This window comes from Ciona intestinalis, chromosome 4, assembly GCF_000224145.3.
Source record: "Ciona intestinalis chromosome 4, KH, whole genome shotgun sequence".
Classification (NCBI taxonomy): domain Eukaryota; kingdom Metazoa; phylum Chordata; class Ascidiacea; order Phlebobranchia; family Cionidae; genus Ciona; species Ciona intestinalis.
In genome coordinates this window covers 1,879,689-1,901,055 of record NC_020169.2, presented here as the reverse complement: position 1 = coordinate 1,901,055, position 21,367 = coordinate 1,879,689, and the positions used below count along the sequence as shown (strand labels likewise).

At 43.9% G+C, this 21,367-nt stretch overlaps 2 protein-coding genes across 5 annotated transcripts; both read right to left on the bottom strand.

Annotated features, from left to right (window-relative positions):
* Nucleotides 1-319: 319 nt before the first annotated feature.
* On the bottom strand, nucleotides 320-20,380 carry bmp2/4 (transforming growth factor beta superfamily signaling ligand). Of its 4 annotated transcripts, NM_001078195.1 has the most exon segments (5): nucleotides 323-1,169; nucleotides 1,171-1,819; nucleotides 3,457-3,987; nucleotides 11,279-11,394; nucleotides 20,266-20,373. In NM_001078195.1, coding segments are annotated over 3 exon segments (1,131 nt in total). In that variant the 5' UTR covers nucleotides 3,842-3,987; nucleotides 11,279-11,394; nucleotides 20,266-20,373; the 3' UTR covers nucleotides 323-1,072.
* On the bottom strand, nucleotides 16,701-18,925 carry tgfbeta-na1 (transforming growth factor beta superfamily signaling ligand). Its single transcript, NM_001078540.1, is given in 2 exon segments — nucleotides 16,701-17,901; nucleotides 18,485-18,925. Coding segments are annotated over 2 exon segments (1,479 nt in total). The 5' UTR covers nucleotides 18,921-18,925; the 3' UTR covers nucleotides 16,701-16,858.
* Nucleotides 20,381-21,367: the final 987 nt, after the last annotated feature.

The window sequence follows — 21,367 nt, the reverse complement described above, 5'->3', positions numbered from 1 at the left end:
ATTTAGCGAGAACTGGGTGCGTGGAGATAGTTATTCAACTTTGCTTTTCACGGCAGCTTTGCCGTGACGTAACTATTCCGCCGTAATGGCCCTGTGTCGAGTGACTCCGTTTGGGCAAGCTTTAAACCGTTGAAGGGAATACGGATATGGCAACATGCCTCGGCATAGCGGACTCACCCTTTCTTTTTACGGGATGTATTTTTGACACAACAGAGTTATGAAAACCAAACTGATAATAGTGATTTCGGATTCTAAATCGGGCCAAGGGTGTCGTCAGTAGTATTGAATAGCTTGTTTATTTTTCAGCCAAAACCGTCAGTGATTTCAAAGTTATTTTTTATTTAACACTTTCAATATATAAATTGCAAAAAAAATAACTTTTTAACAAGCGATGTACACAACAACAAGTTAATAAATAACTATAATTATTTACGCGGGAATGCTGAAGATCGACACAGAAAGGAAATACGAAGAGCAAAATATGTGAAGATTACAAAACTCATTTGTTTCATTATATCGTAGTGTGGCGTACGCCTGAAAACCCAATGTGTTTGTTGTTAATTGTCCAAAGTATTGTTAAATACATGACAAGGGCATGCTTTGTGTGAAATGGTATATAAAGAAGCTCTTATATTACAGAAGTTATAAAGAAATACGCATGGCAAGAGTTTACGAACAGTAAGAAATGCTGTCTGGGCGTCATTTCTGGCTGTTATGGCGTCCGAAGTTTGATGGCGCCTCGCCACACCTCATTCTTCGACATCGTTGCTCCTCGTGGATATACGGGGGCGCCTTCTCTGCCACTCTGGCACAGTCGTTCGCGACCTAAATCGAAACCCCGTTTCGGTAATTGAAAGGACACTGCCAGGTCGGCATACCGCGACGGTCCCCTATCTACACCCACAAGCTTGCACCGTCATTTCAGGGTAATTTTTGAGGACGACTTTGCTTTTGTCATCCAGGTACAACATAGGTACACCTCCTAGTTCAGTAGGCACGCAGCATGGCTTAGGCGTGAGCGCTGAGTTCGCGGCGTTAACTAAAGTCTGCACAATAGCGTGATTTGTCGCGTTCAAATGATCCGACATTGGGAACGGGCACTGTCCTTGGCAATAGTAGGCGTCGTAGCCCGGTGGAGCAACAATCCAAGTTGTCCAGTCGACCTCAGCAAAGTCCACGTAGAGGTCATGCCGCTGACAAACATTTCGACGCTTTCGTTTCTTCCGACGGTTTTTTCTTCCAGAACTTGAGTTAGAGGAGTCGCGGTTTCTACTACTACGTTTGCGCCGACGCAGCGAGGTATCTTTTCCGTCGTGCGAATAAGTGAGAAGCATTGGTCTTAGATGGACCCACTCTCGGTCCGAAACATCGTGGTGCATATCACGTTTCAGGCGCACATGTCGCTCAGCGTCACCTTGCGGCGGTATTTGTTCATCTTCTTGCACCACCTCGACCACTAAACCATGGTTCTCCTTATGCGCGACCCTGGACCATAGCAAGGTAGCTGGACTAACATCAAACCGTTCCCAAGTTGTGTTCCGGGTGTCTATGAGTCTCGTGTCCAGTAACCGAGTAATAGGTTGGGGTCGGCTTCCAAAACGGCTCCCTGCTCTTCCCCCATCGTCCGGAGGCATTTTGACGATCTCGTATATATTTAAGCGATGCATGTGGCCTTGGCCTGATGTTACATGATGCCACACTGCCTCTCGATGCAGGAGAAGCTCTGCAGCGCCGATAACCTCTTCACTCGGCATCGTACTGATGTCAAATCGTAGCCGGATGTGGTTGCTCGGCATCCCGGGGTAATGCTCCTCGTTATCTGTAGGAAAGATTCATGATTTACAAAAGGCACATCCATCGCGCTAATGAGTAAAAACAGGGATTTGTTTCCACAGCAAACAGCGTTTATGTCACTCTGTAACGCGATATGGCATTCGACGGCTGCGGCAATGCCTGTCTCTTGCCGTGGCACCGAGTCCATTTATAGCTCGACCTTGGACATGTTGCCACAACCGGCTCGCCAGTGGTCTCCGCCTGCCGACATGGGGTCCGACAAGTCGCGCGTGTCTCGCGCCAAGCTCTATAGGCGACCATTACAAGAGTTTTACTCGCATTGTTTCAGCCGCCGCAGCAGTGTATCGTTCGCGGTGGTAACAATAGGAAGGTAAAACGTCATAATCGTCCCGCCCCTGGACGCCCGGCACCATGTTTGTTATTGTTGTATCATAAATAGCTAATTATGACCAAACAATGGCAGGCGCCGTCGAAGAAACTGTCAGTAGACAATCTGCTTAAAAGCTGTTGACTATATGAAATGGTCTTCCGTCCACTCGTTTGTTCGGGCAGGAATTCTCTACACGCTACTCTGCTTGTAATAAGCTACAACTTTGTTTTTACTGGCTCCCGCGCCCTTTCAGCTTTGTAAATTTAAACCAACAACACTGCATTATTTCGTCTGGATGGTGTGTTCGTTTACACAAGATTTATTGGCCCGGGTAAGCGATAAAGTAAAACTTGAAAGAGTTTTTTTACTTTGATATACCCAGGAACACAGCGCGGTACGTTTTGTTCCGGGAGCAATCGCGACGCGACGCGCCTTCGACTGTGAACACAACAGCAAGCACCGCTATACCCGCCTTTCGTGTTCCAACCCTATCGACTTTGAACTTCTGCCAACCGGCGCGTATCGAAGCAGCAACCGGTTAAATGCGCGGTGATTTAGCCCAATAGAGATATAGGGGTAGAAGCCTTAATCGGGCTTGGTTAACCTACCATTTCGTCGCCTTCGACGTACAATTACACTCGCATAATCCTGATGATTTTTAAAAAGTTTCCGCCTTATCTACCCATTGATTCTATGCTTAATTTACAAATCCGGATACCGCAGATCGCTCCAACCACAGGTCCAATTAATATCCAGCGTCTTAATCACAATCACGAGGCCTTCGACACCAATCCAGTAGCTTGGTGGATATGAATCCGCGCCGTATCATAAAGCCAAAAGCCGCGAGCGAAGGAAGGAAACGCGAAAACGATGTATACATTACGTATAGGGACCAGGGTTCCAAACCAAAATAGAAACTTACGTACGCCAGTGCTTTACGTGAGCAACCCGAAATTCATAAATGCCTATATTTGGCTGAACGCTTATCGATACCTTTATGTACGATAGGTTGTGTCAGAGGCGGCAAAATAGTTCTCGCTTAAAAGATATCCGCAACCGTTTGGTGTGTTTGGTTATGACTAAGTTAGCGGTAGGTGTCAAATGTGATAACGTTATCGCGTTCCTAATTTCAGTTAAGGCTGCTGACCACCTACGCATTTCTTACAACTATTTTCCCGCTATTAGTAACTTTTAAGCCGAGAAAACAAAATTTTCAAATCGAGTTTGACTATGCCATGCGCAAACCTGTTTATAACACATTCCTATATATGACAATGTAAAACAGTCCTTACCTTCGTGGTGATAACTTCTAGCAGTGTTAACTCGGCTCGCAATATCTTCATGCGGAAGATCAAAACCGGTTTCCCATGACGTCACGATCTTAGGTTCGGGCTCGTAGTAGTCGCCCATGTGCGCCTTGTACAGGTGCTGCATAATACGCGGGACCTGGAAGTCTTTTTCCGGCGTGGGCCTTCGCTTAAGCCCGAACATGTTCAACAGGCTTTTCTCATATTCGTTGACTATCGCGTCCTCTTCCTCTCGGGTGTCGCTCGTGTATTTGGCGGCCTGCCGTATCAAGTTATTCCGGCCGACCTTGGGTACGAGGCCCGAGCTCACGTCCAATAGAAAATGCAACACCAGAGTCGCGAGTAAAGTCCAATCCGTAAGCGCCACCATACTTTACTGTTGCTGTCTTCTGTCACAATAAAATCCAGCGGTTTTCTAGTTCAAGTCCTTTTCAAGTCTTCGTGTTTCTCAGCACTGAACTATGCGCATCTTTCTACGGTTGACGTTATTACAGTCGCTCGGCGGGACTATCAAAGCTGCAAGAAAAAAATAAGATTAACTGAGATATGAACTTACACAAACTGTAGGCGACGCACGCTGCGTTCTTGCCGCTGTGGACTGCCGCAGCGAGAAACGGTCTAGCACTGTCTGCACGAGCGAACTGATGAACCAAAGTCAGCGAGAGAAGAGGCGAAAAAAGCGAGACCGCAACTCTGATGAAAGAAGTTTTCGAGAACGATGGGCAGCGTGTATGGTTGGTAGCCAACTGCGCTTTCAAACAAACAGTTCACCCTAAACGCTGATCATCATCGAATTTCGGATGATATAAAATAATATCCCAGCGATCGTTATAAAACTATCGACCTGTAAGCGGGTTTGATTTTTTTTGATAATTCGTATATATTTCAAGTCACATCGATTTCAATCCATTGAAATCGGCTTAAACTGACGTAATTTGGTTTCAATTAATTTATTTGTCGTTAAATGTCATTCGAGGCAAAATTTATTTCGTCATTTTACGCGGCGCACGCTTTATACACGTAAAGTCTTTTAAGGCTGCGCGAATGAACAAATTTGCGTAGCCGCAAAGCTCGTTCCGCATTTGAAAATCCAACATTAAATAAACACTTAATTTCAGCCAGACAATACCCTCAGCACCGACTTAAAGCAATGGCCGCACCGAACAAAGCGTTAGACCGCTTCCCCAATGAAGGCGATTTGCCTAATCTGTTTGCACTGGCCGAAAGGTGTCGGCCGCGCGAATTGAAAGGCCAACCCTCGGAGCTCTCCATGTATTTGCACTAACGGGTCATCTTTGATTGAGTCCACGCCATCCCTAAGGCCTCTGTACCTACCGCGCATGACTTCCAGCTTTCATCAAGTCTAAACCGAAGCGCTCGGTGCGAGAAATTACGGTTCAACAAACTGCACAAAACGCGATATATTTACCACTTAGTAATACACACGTGGTGGTGCATGCTAACACCATGCTTGGTCCTTTCCCCACAACGGCATGTTTACGTACCACTGCCAGCCATAATCACATAATTGCGCCGCGGAACCAGTTCTCGACTTGGTAGCGATTGTGTTTGTTTTGACGAAGTAAGCGCCGCGTCACACAACTTGAAGGCGCTTGTTTAATGAACAACTGCACAATTATTGCCCATCGTAAACAGCCACAGAGTGACTGGCATGCTGCCCTGGTAAGAACGTCCTGATATCTTTCATTCAACTCACAGCACACACACCACTTCCGTAATTTCCGAACCCGCAAACCGCGGCGGAGTGAAATATTCATTATGTGCAAGACTCAAGTGCAATTACGCGGCTCGAATGCGACTTTTACGAGGCCCTTTGTCGGTACCGAAAGTTAGCTTCGTTTACGCTTTGATGGGTCGCGTACGTGAGTAATTTGTGACGTCAAACAAGACCGAGATCTTGCTCAAGAGGTGGTATTGATTTTGTTAACAAATCTCGTAACATATATTTACAATTAACAATATGGGGTTAAGCTCTGTTTGCTGATAACATTGATATTAATCTGACTTTGCCATACAACGTCCGAACGGCTTACTACAAAAGGCTAATCCTTTTAAAAGTGCCAGTTAGAAACTCGCTATAATTGCTCTGTGTGCGTAAACTGTCGGTCAGTGGACCTGGTGACGGACACTGTTTTTGCAAGCCAACATTCCAACAGTTTAAAACTGTCGGTCAACTGTATTTAGGTAATAAGATTATGCTCAAGCTGGAAGATGAGGGCGACCGGGTGAGCCTCGCACTAGCCAGTAAAGAGTAAGGTTAAAGCAACATGCTTGTCGATTTTCGGGGTCGCATCCCTACTGCTCTTTCCTTCTGTACTTTTGATGAATTCGCCATCAAAGAAAGAACTGAAGTAAGTACACGTCTGCCTGCTTACTACCTGGTAACCTATGAAGGCCCTGTTATGTTAAGTACCCAACATAACCCTATCTGCTCGGGTTAACAACGTGGCCCGTCCGACGCCTCAAGACGAGACAGGACGCGAGAGAGACCACCTTTACGGATCAGCATTAGCTTCATATTCAGTACTGTTCACGGTTTCGTCAAGGTCAAAATCCAGCGACAATTTCAAACAAGGTATCCAGCTATGTCGGTTGTGGTAAACACGCAGTTATCACGCGAAAGTGACGCACGCAGAGGCAAGTGACAAAGCGCACAGTAAGAAGCTGCTTTACATTGCTAAGAGCTAAGGCATGGGGGCATTAAAGGGATCATTCTCGGGTCGTTACAGCTCCCACACACTGCGGGCATAGGGAGAAAATCGTTTCCAGCGCGACAAAATGGCGTATCTAAACTCGTTGTGTATAGAATATAAATCGTTTACCGGTTTATGTTTACGTGTTTACTAATACGACTCGCTCTGACGTTGCTGTTGGCGGAAACGGACGCTCAGGGTTACAGTGGTTGACAGCAGTGTGCTTACCCAAAGCAAACTGCTGGACAATACAGTTTCGTCCGCAGTCGGAAACACAAGCAACAGTTAACGGCGTAAATATTTATCCGTCTTTCGCCAACCCTATACACAGGTACGCGCTTTGAAACTCTGCCAGAGCGGTTTTAGTTTAAAGTTCAGCAAGCGAAAGCATCTCTTCGAGCGAGACTCTTCTTGTAAGGTTAGCGGTTAAGCAACAGTTCGCTTTCGTTTGTTATTGTTGTCGGCCGGCTTTCGACTATGATTGATGACTGCCTGCCATGCGAGGTTTACGTTCACGCATGCCCACCACCCCGGGCAAATAATGAACCACGGATTAACTTATAAGTTGGCGCCGAGGTGTTGCAAAGTTTCAAGCACCCGGAACTGAACCTCGCTTGGGTGCTGCGAGTGGAAATCCCGCTTTGCAGGCAAGGGTAGAAACAAGCATACATCGCTACATGTTCGTACAAAACGGCGGTTTTGGCGAACACCCGGGTGACTCAGTAGGCGTCCGGGGTCCGCAAAGGAATTCAGTCGCAGTTATCTCATTGCGTCCGGCGGTTAGGTGAGGCATGCGAATAGCTAAATGCTAAATCCATTTGCTCAGCTCGATAACTCGCCCTGCCGACACCGCAATCCTGTTTACTGAAAAGTTACATTATAACAAAAGCGATGCCTGATGGTTCTTCATCAAAGACAAGCGGTGCGATTAAGCCAAATATGTTTGTTATGGAATGAATAAACGAATGTCACTGTAGAGACACGATACGAGCGTATGAGAAATGACGCAATGTTATAAGGTTGGGTGTAACTTAAGCCTCAAGCACCAAATGGGGCAACAAGAGTGATTCTGACTCGAAATTCGCAATATCCTGGCTCGTTGGTAAATTGTGCCCGATGCACACAATATACCCGGTCCAAGTGCTGCACAATGCACACGTCCATAGGAGGTAAATGACTGTAATAACAGGATTCAAATTGCCCTATACGTCGCCAAGTAATTGGCCAGATTGGTATCAGGTACCTGTCTACATCTGATTCGGATTCGATTACAAAACGCCGTCTCTCTGCTGCTCTAATGTAAAGGCGCTTGGTGAAGGCCACAGCGCAGCAAGGAGGTGCGGGCCGGATAAAATCAGGGTGGCAGGAAGTATTGGGATCCACTGTTGTCCAGGGTCAATTACAATACCACGACATGCACGCATAACCTGCATTGTATACAGTCGCGTTTTTAAGACCCCATGCATCCGGCATTCCGGGGCAAGAGATTTGGTCCCGGAGAAAGGCTGTAGTGCAGCGTGCGTTCTGACCTATCTGTCAGCTTATGTCGGGGAGGGTAAATTAAGATAGACAAATATGACAACGGTGAAAGGGAAAACCACCTAATGAGGCATCGTTCCAACCGCAAAGGCCTTTTAGCTTGCTAGATCAGTCGACCTGGAGCGTAAATAGGGCGCAATGTAGTAAATCGTGCTACTTCATACGAACATGGGTATTGCTTTGCCCTTTCTAGTTTCTGATGCAATTTTTCGCCGGAGATCGCCGAGTAATGTAATAAGAACAAATAACTGAGATAACTAAACCGCTAAACAAACATAACCTGCAAACACGCCCACACGGGAAATGTGCATAACATAGTCCGATACAATTAAGACTCAACGACAAACCGACTATTGGTGGACCGTAGTAGCGTAACGTACACAAACTAATATATGGTGGAAAGCGAATGAAAAAGCCTGAAGCTGTTCATGGGAAATTGCCACTGACCGACAGCACTAAAATCATCTCAAACCCTGAGCATGCTATACCATACATGTACCTCTCCTCGCTATTGTTTGCTCTGTGTAATCGTTCATATCTGGCCAGTCGTGGTACCGGATTTCCTTGCTGGTGGAAAGGCAAATGCACTTAATACTTCTGCGCAAACAAAGCAAGTCGATAGGCTTCTCTATTCACTGGTTCGCAGCCACAAAGCCACCGCACACACGCTGTCACGGGCAGAGTGACAACGATTTCAATACGATTTTGAATAATTAGGTATACCAACAACAATATACGTAATACTTGAAATTTTGATTGTTTTTCGGCCAATTATTAGATCATTATACACGAAACCGCTATAAGTTGCATAGCATTGCACAACATCAGAGCAATTTAATTTTCATTACTGCCAAGCGCAAACATAGAAGTAAATATAGCATTGCGCAGTTTTTCGCTTATAATCGTTCAGTGCAGAACCAGTATAGCTCGGAAACCGTGGCTGACTGTCTGATGGGGCAACTTTCGACTAATAATTAACTACCGGTTTGATTTCTATTAGCTGATAATGCACTAGGAAATTTTCATAATTATTAACCCATTATATCACCGATAAGCGATTCATGCGGTCAGTCGATTCAATAGGTTTTATTCTACAGCCTAATATAATGAAGGTAACACTAAATGAGGAATAACTTACTCCAAATTTTCATTTTACACGGACGAGGGAGCATGTGAATCACGGAACCGAAATTGGTCGCCGTCTACGTGTATTGTCTTCCGCGTGTTTGAAGTTTCGTTCATTTGTATTAATCTCCCCATTTGTCGGACGGGCGCAATGCAAAATCCACTATTAGCGGTTCGCGTTACGCCGCCGCTCGTAGGAATGTCCTAAAGCCGTGTAAGCTCGCACCGGACCGCTATCGTAGGAAGCATGAACAAATGCTAACTGGTCAGCGGCTGGTTAAAGGCAGGCGCCTCTGTTAGTCAGTAGATGTTATAGGGATTACGGTTTAACCCGACCAGTGGCGCCAATAGTAGGCGACTCGCTTCTCAAAGCTCGGCTAATTTGCCGCCTTTCCTGGAGAGTCAACTTTCACGCGGTAACTTTCCGGACCGCCTCAATTGTGTAACTTATTGCGACGACGTTGCACAAAATGCACACTTTGCACATCCGTGTCCCATGCGCAATACATTGGCCGCGGACATTTTCTGTGTATTAGTATATCTGAATAGCAGTGGGACTATTAAGTTGAACCTACAATTTGCGGGCGCGGCCCCACAATAGCTTTCATTCAGCGGCATTTCGCGACGGATTGTCCGCGTAATCGCTTCTTAGCGTTGTGATCCGTATAATTGTGACAGAACTTTTGACATCCCGCGTAAATCGTTCGCCCAACGACGTACATTGCTTATTTTTTCGGCGGCCTTCAAACGGAAGGGTGCGGTGCTTAGTACAGCCATGCTCGTGAAATCGGCATCGAAATGACAGAGTACGTTTTAGAAGCACGCACGGATTTGTGAACGTATCCAATAATTGCTCGCTCTAAGCATCCATCAGCCACGAAGGCAAAAACAACCTTTTTTTAAATCCAGCACACAGGCCATTTGCAGTAATCTGTAATGATTTTGAACTGTGTCGGTTTATAAACTCAAAAAGGCTAATCCCTTCAAACGCCTGATCTGGGAACGGCGCTTTGGGTGGCAAGGGGCGATAAGTAAACGGGGCTGGGCCGACTTTACTAGCGGGGTGAGGCAACTGCGAATATGAACATACGAGTAATCCTGGCAGAGTACATGCATGGCGGGCAAACACATTACCGACTAATAAAAATCGACTTTTGTTCCAAATACACGCGCTGCCTACTGAAATATTACGTTAATTATTACTCCCTGGCTTTAGAACTGAAGTAATTTGGGCGTACCTTCGATTTCACGCTAGCTTATGCATTGGGTAAGCCCGGTTAAAATTGGATTATTAGGTCAGGTTTTCTTGTTGGCCAAAACAAAACAAATTTGCCCTTACCGTTTGCTGTCGCATTTCTGCATAGCAAAACACGTCAAAACTAATTTGAAACCACTGAGTAGGCATTGTACATGTAACCTACAACTATCTCAGGTTAAAACAGCAGATTAAAAAACGTTTAAATCTCTTTAGCTAGTTTGTTTTATCGATTTAACCTAAAATTGCAGCGTTTAAAAATGTCGAACATATCCAAACAGCAACGATTTAAAATTACTGCGATTTCAACATAGTTTTATACTTGTGCATTAATTCGTGTGACAGATTCGCGGTTTTGGATTCACAAAATGGTAACTGGCTCCGCCGTGGCTAGAGCGACACAATAACTTTTGTTACACAATCCTTTGGGCTGGAAGGTTAGACGTCTTGTTTCGTTAATTAGACCGGCCCTGATGCGAATACCTACACCGCAGCGCCACAACCACGTGGAAGCGAAAGGACGGAAGCGGCTCAAAATGGATTCGTAAAGAATGGCAATGTGGCTGAAACTTTAGATTGATTCGGCGGATTGACCATCCATAGTTTCCCGCAGGCATATCATCTAAGCTAGGGTTACACGCTGGTGCCTTATGCTCGTTCATAAGAGAAACGGGTCTCTGTTATACATGTGACGGTGATTTTTAATGAAAACCTTAGCAATTTTTGCCTCATATTTCGTTGCCAAGTAAACCTAAGTTTACTGTTCAAGTTTTCGAATGAATTTTTAGATTGACAGTTTTAAACAAGATTTTGAAATTGAAGGATAAGCGGTAGAACCAGGTGGGCCTTTCAATTTAATTGCCATGAATTATTTTAATCCAGCAATTGACTGACGCACCGATCCAGGATTTAAGTGGAAGTCGCGTGAAACCTCTTGTCGTAAGGGACTTGCGGTTGCCGAATGATACGTTTTATCTGACCAACACCGACAAGTTGACTATCATTAGAGCGGGGCACTGAACGACTTACAAATCACTTTCAAAGTGGGGGACGCGCTGCAAGCTAACGACTCGGCTGATTAACAACCGCCCTTACGACCGTGCAAATAATTACAGTGCTGTAGTGCTACGGGCGATAATAACTCGCCAATGGACATCCGGGTGCACACTCTTACCTATATGTGGTTTCGCTGCTACAACGAGCAAAATCTTTGGTCGTCTTATAAGATTATCCTTTTAGTTCCAGGAATCGAATGTTGGTTTTCAGCGGCAACTATTAGATACGTTTGACCTGGCGAAAACAAAGGTAAGTTAATAGATTACCAGCTCTTTGCGGAAAGGAGCTGCTGTATTATCATAAGTAAACGTATCCAGTCTTGCAGCACTCTAAGGCCGCTCCTGTAAGCCCTGTACTGAACAATAACACCTCTCAGCTTTAAAAACACCCTCATTACACATTCAGGACTTGCCCCAAGGTACCCCTGCCTCGAAAAACGTCTCATCTTTCTGGCGGAACGATTGGTGAACAAATCTAAAACCGATTACACGACGTTTTGTTTGTTATTTTTGCGGCTTGTAAAGCAGCGGCCACCCAAACTGCCGCATACAAACGCTTGCTCGCACCTACATTATAACTAGGTCGCGCTTTACCTACGGTCACTTGGGAACGATATAGGCGCAGGCTATAGCGATGTTCACCTGTCACTCATACAATGCTGTCGAATTTCAAAATTGAAGGATAGCGGAAAATCGCGCCTAAGTTATCAGGCGAGTAACCGTAGCTCGAGGACACCATGTTTGGGAACAAGTTATATTCAAACAATTTCCTGGTACTTGTGGTCTCGGCACATTGAACACTTTTAAGAAGTAAGCGTAATGGGTTTTCCCAAAGCGGCTAAACAAATGCGACCGATAAGAATAGATTGCTATATTTTCCGGATCAGTAGGCATTGACAGTGTAGCGGATAGGTAGAAATTGTACATTTTTATTTTAACAGTCGCTTGTACTAGAATATTTAATCGCTTGGAAAAGTGTTATAGTTAGAAATGTCAGACCAGTAGGCTCACATTGACCAATATGCGAGTGTCATTCTACCTGTTCAAACGCTCGTCTCTGGCTTGGCTTGGGTAGCGGAACGTTAATCCCAATGCACATACAACAACTCGGACACGCGCTTGGCTATTTTTGTGGTGTTAAGATAAAAAGCGAAGCCAGTACAAAACAATGAGTCAACACCCTGAATGTCTTTTCATCGATTATTCGCAACCAGGTCTGCACCTCGATCCCGCCCAGTCGGCGCCGGCCCGAAACAAGACATCCAAATGGCGCCGACCGCGTTCGCAGCGCACCTTCTCTGCGAGCCCAGGTATAATGGCCCCGTCTTACGCCGGCGCGCGCAACAATTAGATGGGATGGATATTAAAAGGGAGAAGGCCCTGGTAAAAACGAAACAATAGCCCAAGCTTACTCAAAACTTCTGAGGAATTCCTGGCGAATTTAGAATCGCGACTTTGATACGGAAACGTACTGCGAATCACTTTTGGAGGTTTGTTTTATCGGTTGTCCCGCTTCGCCGGCACGCCACAGTGAGCGTTCGTCGGTTGTTTTCTTCCAGCGCTCGCTTATCCGAACCGGGACAGTTGCTTTCCGAAATATGTTAACAAATGCATTTCGACTGACAGCGCAGAACGGTAAATATTTACGCCCAGTAAGAAACACCTGCCGACGGTCTATTTGCTCAGCGGTTATGATTAGCTGGTGTTTTGTTTTTCAAAAAAAATCCCGAAAACGCCCGCAATTCGCCAATTAGTGCGGTACGAGTTAAAACGGCGCGTACTTGCACCATAGCACTGATCCCGTAATGTTGTTTGGCATCAAACATCGGTTTCACAAGCGCACTACTTCATAGCCAGAGCCGAACCTTAATTCACCGGTACTTATTCATGAACTTTACCACTGCTAGTTCGGTGTATGCGTCAAAACACACATTATTTACCATTTCGCAACACATTAAAATACTTTAACAACACGAACACTTCTCCTAAGCTAGATTTGACCACGTTACAAAGCAAAGGCTGTCTCGACAAATTAAACCGACGGATGAACTAATCGCGGGTATTTATAGCTCGACGCTGGATAAAAGGTATTGTTAACTTCTACACTATACACCGGGTTTCCTCTGCTAACCAATTGATGGCTGTTCTGCTATATTAGCTAATTTGCGGTATTCAACTCATTTATAATTCCAAATTGCTCGTTCGTGACTTTGCTAACTAAATAATAAACGCCTAATAGTCTTAACCTTTCCCAAGCCTAGTTAGCAGTAATTTTGAACTAAAACGGAACAAATTTACTTTAGAACCTCGGGAGCAATTTATAATTCCGCCGGCCTTGTCGTCGCTAATTCCCGCCAAACGGACTGAGCATTTCCGATGTACCGCGCCGCCAACTGTCGTTCCCCGTCTACATGTCCGTCGCTAACCAACCGGTACATTTTTGCTTCGATCGGCCTTCTTTTGACAACGCACCCGCGCTTGTGTAACTTGCGTTTTCTCAGTCGCGTACAAACCTTATTTCGCCCACACCATTCTTTCATCATCCGAATAAAATTTACTATCTTTTAGAAACTGAATAATTTGTCGTCGAACTTTTGTTTTAAAAAATGACAACTAAAAATCACGTTAGTTTTCGACTATTACAGCTTTTCTAAGGAAGACATACGAACTAGTCCGAACAAATGCTTTACAATACATGCCTCTGCTCAGACATATTTGTTCCGTGTAGTTCGCGACTCGGAATAAACTGAATACGTAGGCATCAGCCAAGGCTTATATTTCGTTCCGCAGCCTTTTTTCAATATCACAACTGAATAACGAAGGTATATTTATAATCTACTGCGTTCCCCAGCCTTTTACAATCTGCTTCTGGTCTCGTAACTCCGGACGGAGCGATGGGAAAATTGTTTTTTTTACTTGTCTTTTTTTAGCCGTATCTTTCGTTTTTTCGCAGCTTGATTTTTTATTGTGCTTCCCCAAAGATAACTGAAACTTTTCCACGATTATTGACTGCGTGGTATTTGTTGTCATTCATAATTCAATTAAGACATGCGAGAATTGCTTTCAGCTGAGTAAATAAAGAAACGATACTTAAATGCTATTACATTTACAGCCCGACAGCTAAGCATACGGAACACCTTGGTTCGAGCCCACTCTCGTGTAAAGCCATAAGATAAGCAAGCTTGGCGGTACAATATCCGCCATTCAGTGCTTATTTTGTCGATTTAATGATGTTTATCAGTGTCGATCAAGGCTTGGGCACGTAGGCTGGGTTCTCTCTGCGTGTAGCAAACGAAGCGAAATGTGACGCTCTGTTGCCCTCTCGCGGTTCTACAATAGTACGTTAGGTTTGTTTTTCTGCCAGTCGTTTTCTTTGGCTCTATGCCGTATTTTACAGATAACATCGTCGGATTAGGGAAACATTGGCGTTAAAATACCCCGGCTAGGGTGTGGTAGGTGCGGCATGCACTCGCGAATACTACGTGGCTCGTATTTAAAAGCTTTTAACCGCACCCGGAAGTAGGCGACGGCTCGAGTCGTTCCCTGTCACAGTTTGTTTGCTCTTCTAGTTATAATGGCCAGTGCTATAAGTAGACCGTTCCCGTTTAAAAAGTTAAAGCAGCGTCCCCAAACATTAAACCCGAGCTTTTGGGTGGCCAAATTTAATTAATTCGCCAGACGAAATTAATCGTATTTACAGCCATAAATAATGGGCGGCACGTTATTGGCAAACTTAGGTAAGTTTGCGTAGGGACGCAACGTCAAGTCGTAAGTGCTGTCACGTCTGTAATATCGTCTATCGTCTTTGTAAAAACTTTGTGTTCTATTCAGGGTCGAGCTGGGAAAATGAAGCTTTTGTCTAGTGGAGTTTATTGCTTGATAAATCGATTTTGTTGCATCCCATGTTTGCATAACGTTCATAAATTTAACTTGTGCGCCATCTAAGCAAATGTCATACGTTATCAAGTATCAGACATAGGAATATTATTTAATAGTTATGATTCCGAATATTTATGCATACGTTTGCAAAATCAAACGTATGAATGTTTGAAAAACTATTATTTATTACAAAAAGGTTTGCCGAAAATGACAATTACCATTTGCGAAGTTACTGTACCTCTGTCGTTCCACACCGTATCCAAACCTAAAAATAAGCCTGATTGGTTTGGCTAATTGCCCAATACCCTAACCCCCAGGGTGTACTGTTGCAGGAAGGGGCCACTTCCACAATAGAATGCGCAACCACAGCACACGAAGTGCACCTGCGGTTACAAGTTTTATTCTAGATTTTAAGGACCATTGCAAAGTTATTTAGTTGAACTGGTTACGCGGTTGAAAACAAGGTGCAACTATTTGCTTGCCATGCGCAATTGGAGCGGTGTAAGTGTCTCCAGATGCCCCAGCACAGACAGGTAGCAGTCATTAGTGCTTGACAATGCCGAGCCTTGTATCTGTATTCATATACACGCTTGGTAAACAGCCTTCATTTTCGCTGCTGGCCGGAGTCCAAATGGTCTATATCATAGCCGAATCTCGTTGCGCTGACAGGAAAATTTTTCGGAAATGGCATATTACGGCTGGCGAGCATCCATCATTATTTTGGGGTGTTATACGCGGTTTCCTGGCATTTTGAAATTGACGTCCAAGAATATTTTTTGGCAGGTTCGGGATCCCATCAACGCATATAACGGTGAGTGCGTGTGGTCCTGCAACAGTACACCATAGGTCCGTGGGCGCGGGTTGACCCCATACAGACATTCGGAAACTGTTCAAAACAAGCGTATACCTGGCCACTTCGAAAGTGCACGAGATAATGTACACCACCTTCGCTGGAAAAGCGCATACCAACAGCCGTAAACGACATGTATCATTTTCCCACAGCCAGGTGCGAAGGTGTCATACGATCAGTCTTGTTACCGCCACCGTTGAAATGCCGATGCCAATATCAGGAAGCAGTAAAACTCTTTTTACAGCAGGCACTTTCTCTGTCTCGCAGATATAATAATTGTTTATTAGCTTTGAGTACTTGGATTGGACGCTTTAATTCCGGCTGTGACCGGTGGTATAGAGTCTAGGTTACGCGAAATTGAACAATAAGATACCGGTGACTGTTCACTTACGCAATAACTGGGATAAAAATATCAGGATACGTAATCGACCGTCTGAAAAGAGTTTTAATTTGCACCACAAACGTGGGCGAGATTTTTATATGTGTGTGGGTGTTTAATACATAGACACGTAAAAATTTACAGCTTCGTAAACGGCTTTTAATATAACTTCCAACAAAACGTGCATATTGTCCTGTTTATGTCACACTGACGGCCGACTCGCGTGGGACACATGCTTTTAACTAAATTAGTCATCACTTTTTACCATGTAAAACATTTTGGCAAATGCAGTGTATTGGCGTGAGTTTTTGTATCGGAAAATTAAAGTTTTGTATTAACTTCCTTATATAAGTCACACGCCAATCGTTAGACTGACACTTTGACAGGCTGTCGCCCAACTCGCTTTTAGATCAATATCATCACACGGAGCAACTGCTTAATAATTCATCGTTTTATTAAATTTAAAGGTAAAAGCCTTTGTGGGCGCGTTTGGTTTAAAATGCAACGATAAAATCTACGTGTGCTGCAACACAAAAAGTCAAATAACTCTATAGCAAAAATTCCGTACAGTAGTTCGGTTTAATTTAATGTTCATCTGCAGCCACAAGCCTCTACTACCATATCTTCGTACAGGCGCAACACAACGTTGTCCTTTTTATCCAAATACAGCATAGATACAGAACTCAGCCGGGTAGGTACACAGCAAGGCATTGGGGTGTTAGACGGATCTACAGAATTCATCATTGTCATTAACATTGCATGGTTGGTACCGTTTAGTTTGCCGCTTAATGGAAAAGGACATTCCCCCGCGCATCTGTAGGACTGGAACGCCCGTGGAGCTATGACCCAATCTGACCAACCCATCTCTTCAAAGTCCACCCACATTGAATGTCGCTGGCAAATAGTGCTCCGTGTAGCCATACGAGTTTTACGCTTACGCGTACTGGCAGCCTGTTCAGTATCTCTGCTTGAGTGTTTTTTTACTTCAGATGTGGCGCTACCTTTACCGGCAACGCTTTTGCTGTCGTTTCTATTATCATCAGTTTCGGATATCGCCCGTGTACATTGTGTACTGTCTATGGACACAAGTAAGAGCCTGGGCTGGCCTGAACCGAAACTTTCCCACTTGCTAACTGCCCAGTTTTCAGAGGAATTTATAGACCATTCGGATTGATATTTTTTTGTCACCATAAGAATGTATCTGCATGCCGATGCTGTACCATGGCGAACTGAATCCCGTCTCCACTGGCTAAGAATCGGTAGAACGTCGAGAGGATGTGTTGAATCAGTAGTAGCGTGTTCACTGTTAAATGTAACAGTTCTATTAGAAATTTCTTCACCAAGTATATGAGCAATTTCGTCGGAAAATTCGTTGCTTGAAAACCGATCGTTTGGAGCTAATGCGCTTCTTAGTTTTAAATTCAGTTCGTTCCAGTTATGCTGTGAGATTGCGTACACACGGAAAGTGTATTCGAGGCCACTGTGTGCTTCCCACCACTTTGATTTCTGGTCATTTCCACCCGGTAATGCGGCGTAAATAATTGCTGATGTTATTTTTTCGAAGTCTGGCAGAACACCAAAGTGGTAACGCAACTGTAGCAGTAAATTCATCCCATCTTGGTACAGAATCCGCCCTGGCAATGTAATGCGTTACATCATCAGTTAGGAGTAGGATAATTACGTAACTCAAATATTCAAAGCATGCCGATGTCACCATTTAGCACAGTAACTAAATAGGAGCGGTTATCAAGAAATGTTGGCACATGCCCTGGCAAAACAGACGGACGTGTCAAAAACGCTGTTTTAGCGCTAGGGCTCTTGTAGGCATTTAACATTCACGGGCATTCGCGCTTAATATATCGCCACCTCTTACCCAAGTGCACCAACCGTGGTGACTCTAAGGCATCCCCTCAAACACATTTAAACGACCGTGCAAAGTTTTAATGCCTGTCAGTTTCTGTTGGCTTTATGCTTTAAGCCATCAGTACCAGGGCCTTATCAGGTGTAACATTAGCGCACCTGTCCGTGGACCAATGTTGATTGAACGTGGCTAACAGGGCAGAAAACAAGATTACACGAACCGCCTTTCACAGAAGTGGCCGAAAACTGCCGGGCCAACGTGACGGTGCTGGTGTACTCACACGCGTCACATGTTAAGGTTAAATTGCTTTATCCATAGAAACAAAAGGATAATTAGCTAATGATAAAACCTATTACCTTTGTTTCGAAGGCTCCGTACAACGTTGCCATTTTGTCCAGGCAGATTACATCCTTTCGCTGCAGATTTTGGCTTTTCCAACAAAGCACGAATAACACTTGGTTGATCATCATCGATTCCAGCAAAAGTGGCAGCTTCGATATTTGATATCTGGTTTACTCTCAGTAGCTTTTGAAACTCAGTTTCTTGTTCTTTTATATACACCTCTCTGTTACTGATGTGAAATTGTCCGTATTCATTTGCAGATTCACGATTTTTAAAATTTTCAGTCAGAAATCCATTCAGACGGCTATGGGCTTGCTTGTCAGACTTTACAGCTTTAAGTTTTACTGGATCAACTGTGAGTTTAGTCTCTACACCAACAGAGTCCCATTGCGCGTACACGAAATGCAGTGCCACGAATAAACACAAACCAGCTAGCAGTATTCGATGCATCTTTAACCCAACACTTTCAACGGCTCAGTATTATTAAACTGCCAACACTAACTCAACTTTTTTTGCTGATAACTTCTTCATTTTTCAGCAACAACAACAACTAACAGTGATTAGCAATAACACTATACAAGCTTACAGCTTTCGGCTGAAACGCTAGAGCGTGTTGCAAATCTCCACGATAAGGGGCCGATAAAGTAGGTCTCCTTATCGGGTTTCTTACAATAATTTTACATGCGTGTAAACTCGGTAATTGTCACTTTTGTGTTGACAGTTTTGCATGTGAACAAGCAGATTTTGGCCGATTCGTTGCGTTTGTTTTGACTGATAACAATTCCCGGCACGGAGGGAACAAGAAACAATAAAAATCCATGCTATGCTACTATGGGTTAAGATGTATAGTGTTAGCGCATAGTATCTCATATTCCTTGTTTACTACCAAATGGAACGAGAAAATAGAATGCAAATGTGTCCCATCTTCCCATAATCTACTAAATCTGTAATATTCTTTGTTTATTACCAAATAGATTAATAGAACGATAAAAGAGAACGAAAATAAAAACATTTTTACCCTAACCCACTCTATTTTGTAACGCGCACTAAAAGTAACGTAACATGTTTCCACGGTGCATACCACATCCGTATTAGTTACGTAACCGTTTCCATTTTTGCGCTATGATTTATGGAAAGACTTACGTCATCGCTATAAGAACGCGTGGAGAAAAACAGCGACGATATGTTTAGGAAACATCAAAGACGTTTGGAATTTCGAGCACCGGCGCTTTGATACTGAGTTTGCTCGCCACGATCGAGTCGTATCTTTGTTGTGAACGATTTACAGTTAGGTCAGGATCAGGAATTGGTCCGGGGTTTATCTCACTAAGCCTACGAGCATTGGTTTGGCACAAAGGATACTTGAAGCTATAATACGGCACCGCTTACAGCAAAACGACTAAGACCCTGTTATGATTTCAACACAGTTCTATGTTCACTAACACGGATGTTTGACAGAAAGTGGCCACGGTGGGCTATATACCGTCACTTTCTTGTAGCCGACAAGTCTAAAAGCGTTTTCTCACGACTGCCGATGCCTCACGCCGTACTCTAAGTGCTGGTTAAGTATCAGGTACACGTATAATCAATGGCAACGATTTTTCGCTTGCCTTAATGTTAAGTTCCCCTTCATACATTATTCTCACTTGAAATTTACCACGTAAACATAGCATAGCTCTTCCGTCGTAAGCTGCTTATAGCGGCATTGGGTTTTCAAGTTTACCCAGAAATTCTCATTTATTCGATTCGGGGAAAATTCTTAATTAATAAACCGGAATTTTTCGTCACATCCTACCTTGATTTCCTTATTTTGAACCGTCAGTTTTGCTTGTCCTGTATTCCAAGCTTCACTTCTGATCTTCTTACTCCCCAAATTGCCAGTTTTCTAACAGAGACATTCCTGCGAATATCTTGGAAAAATAACAATATAGTAGGTTTGGGTAGGCCGGGATACTTTAGTACATAATATCCAAATAACCTGAATTTGTTTTAAACAATTAACAACGGTCTATGGGAGTCGTGAGACTACGGTTTTATAACTCTTTAGATGTTATCTGTTTACTACCAAATGGGACGAGAAAACATGATGAAAATGTCCCATCTTCCCCTATTTCACTGTGACGAACGCATAAAGAATTAACCTAAGAAACATTTCTAAATACGCTTAAATAACAAAAGCGAAGGCCCAACGCCTGTTAACCATATGCAAGAACAAAAGCTAAGGAATATAGACTTAAACAAAAGAAAAAAACTAGGAAACTGTTACATAACAGCAAAATCTGGCACTTGCAAATCTCTGCGGTGTGATTACTACGACCACGGACACTTTGCTATTTTAGTCTGAGCAAACCCTAGGCATTCTGAAGGGAGGCGCGTGGCAGCGAAGTGCTTGTGGTGCGCTCTCCAGGGCAGGCGAGTACCCGAAGGTGCACTCAAAATAGACGAGTTAGCCACCTCATAATGTCTTTGACACTTTGTTAAATAAAGGAGATACGTCAAGTACAACCCTAGTTTTCTGTGGCTATCGCGAATCGGAGCAAAACAGCACATGTTGATTAATTCATGACCATTTTGTCGTATAAAGTATACATGCACAAACAATAGACAATCATCCATACCAACTCTCGATTAGCATTTATAAATACACCATTACTAGTATGCTGTGGCCACCTTGAATCTGAGCAAAACAACACATGTCGATTAACTCATGCTTATTTTGTCGTATAAAGTATATATGCACAAACAATAGACAATCATCCATAAAAATGCTCGATTCGGTATAATAGCATTTGGTAACACACCAATACTTCAACTTGAGTATTACCTATAAGACTGACGAATGTACGGTTTGGTTTGCTTGCTCAAGCAGCCTTCATTACTAAACCAAACTATACTAG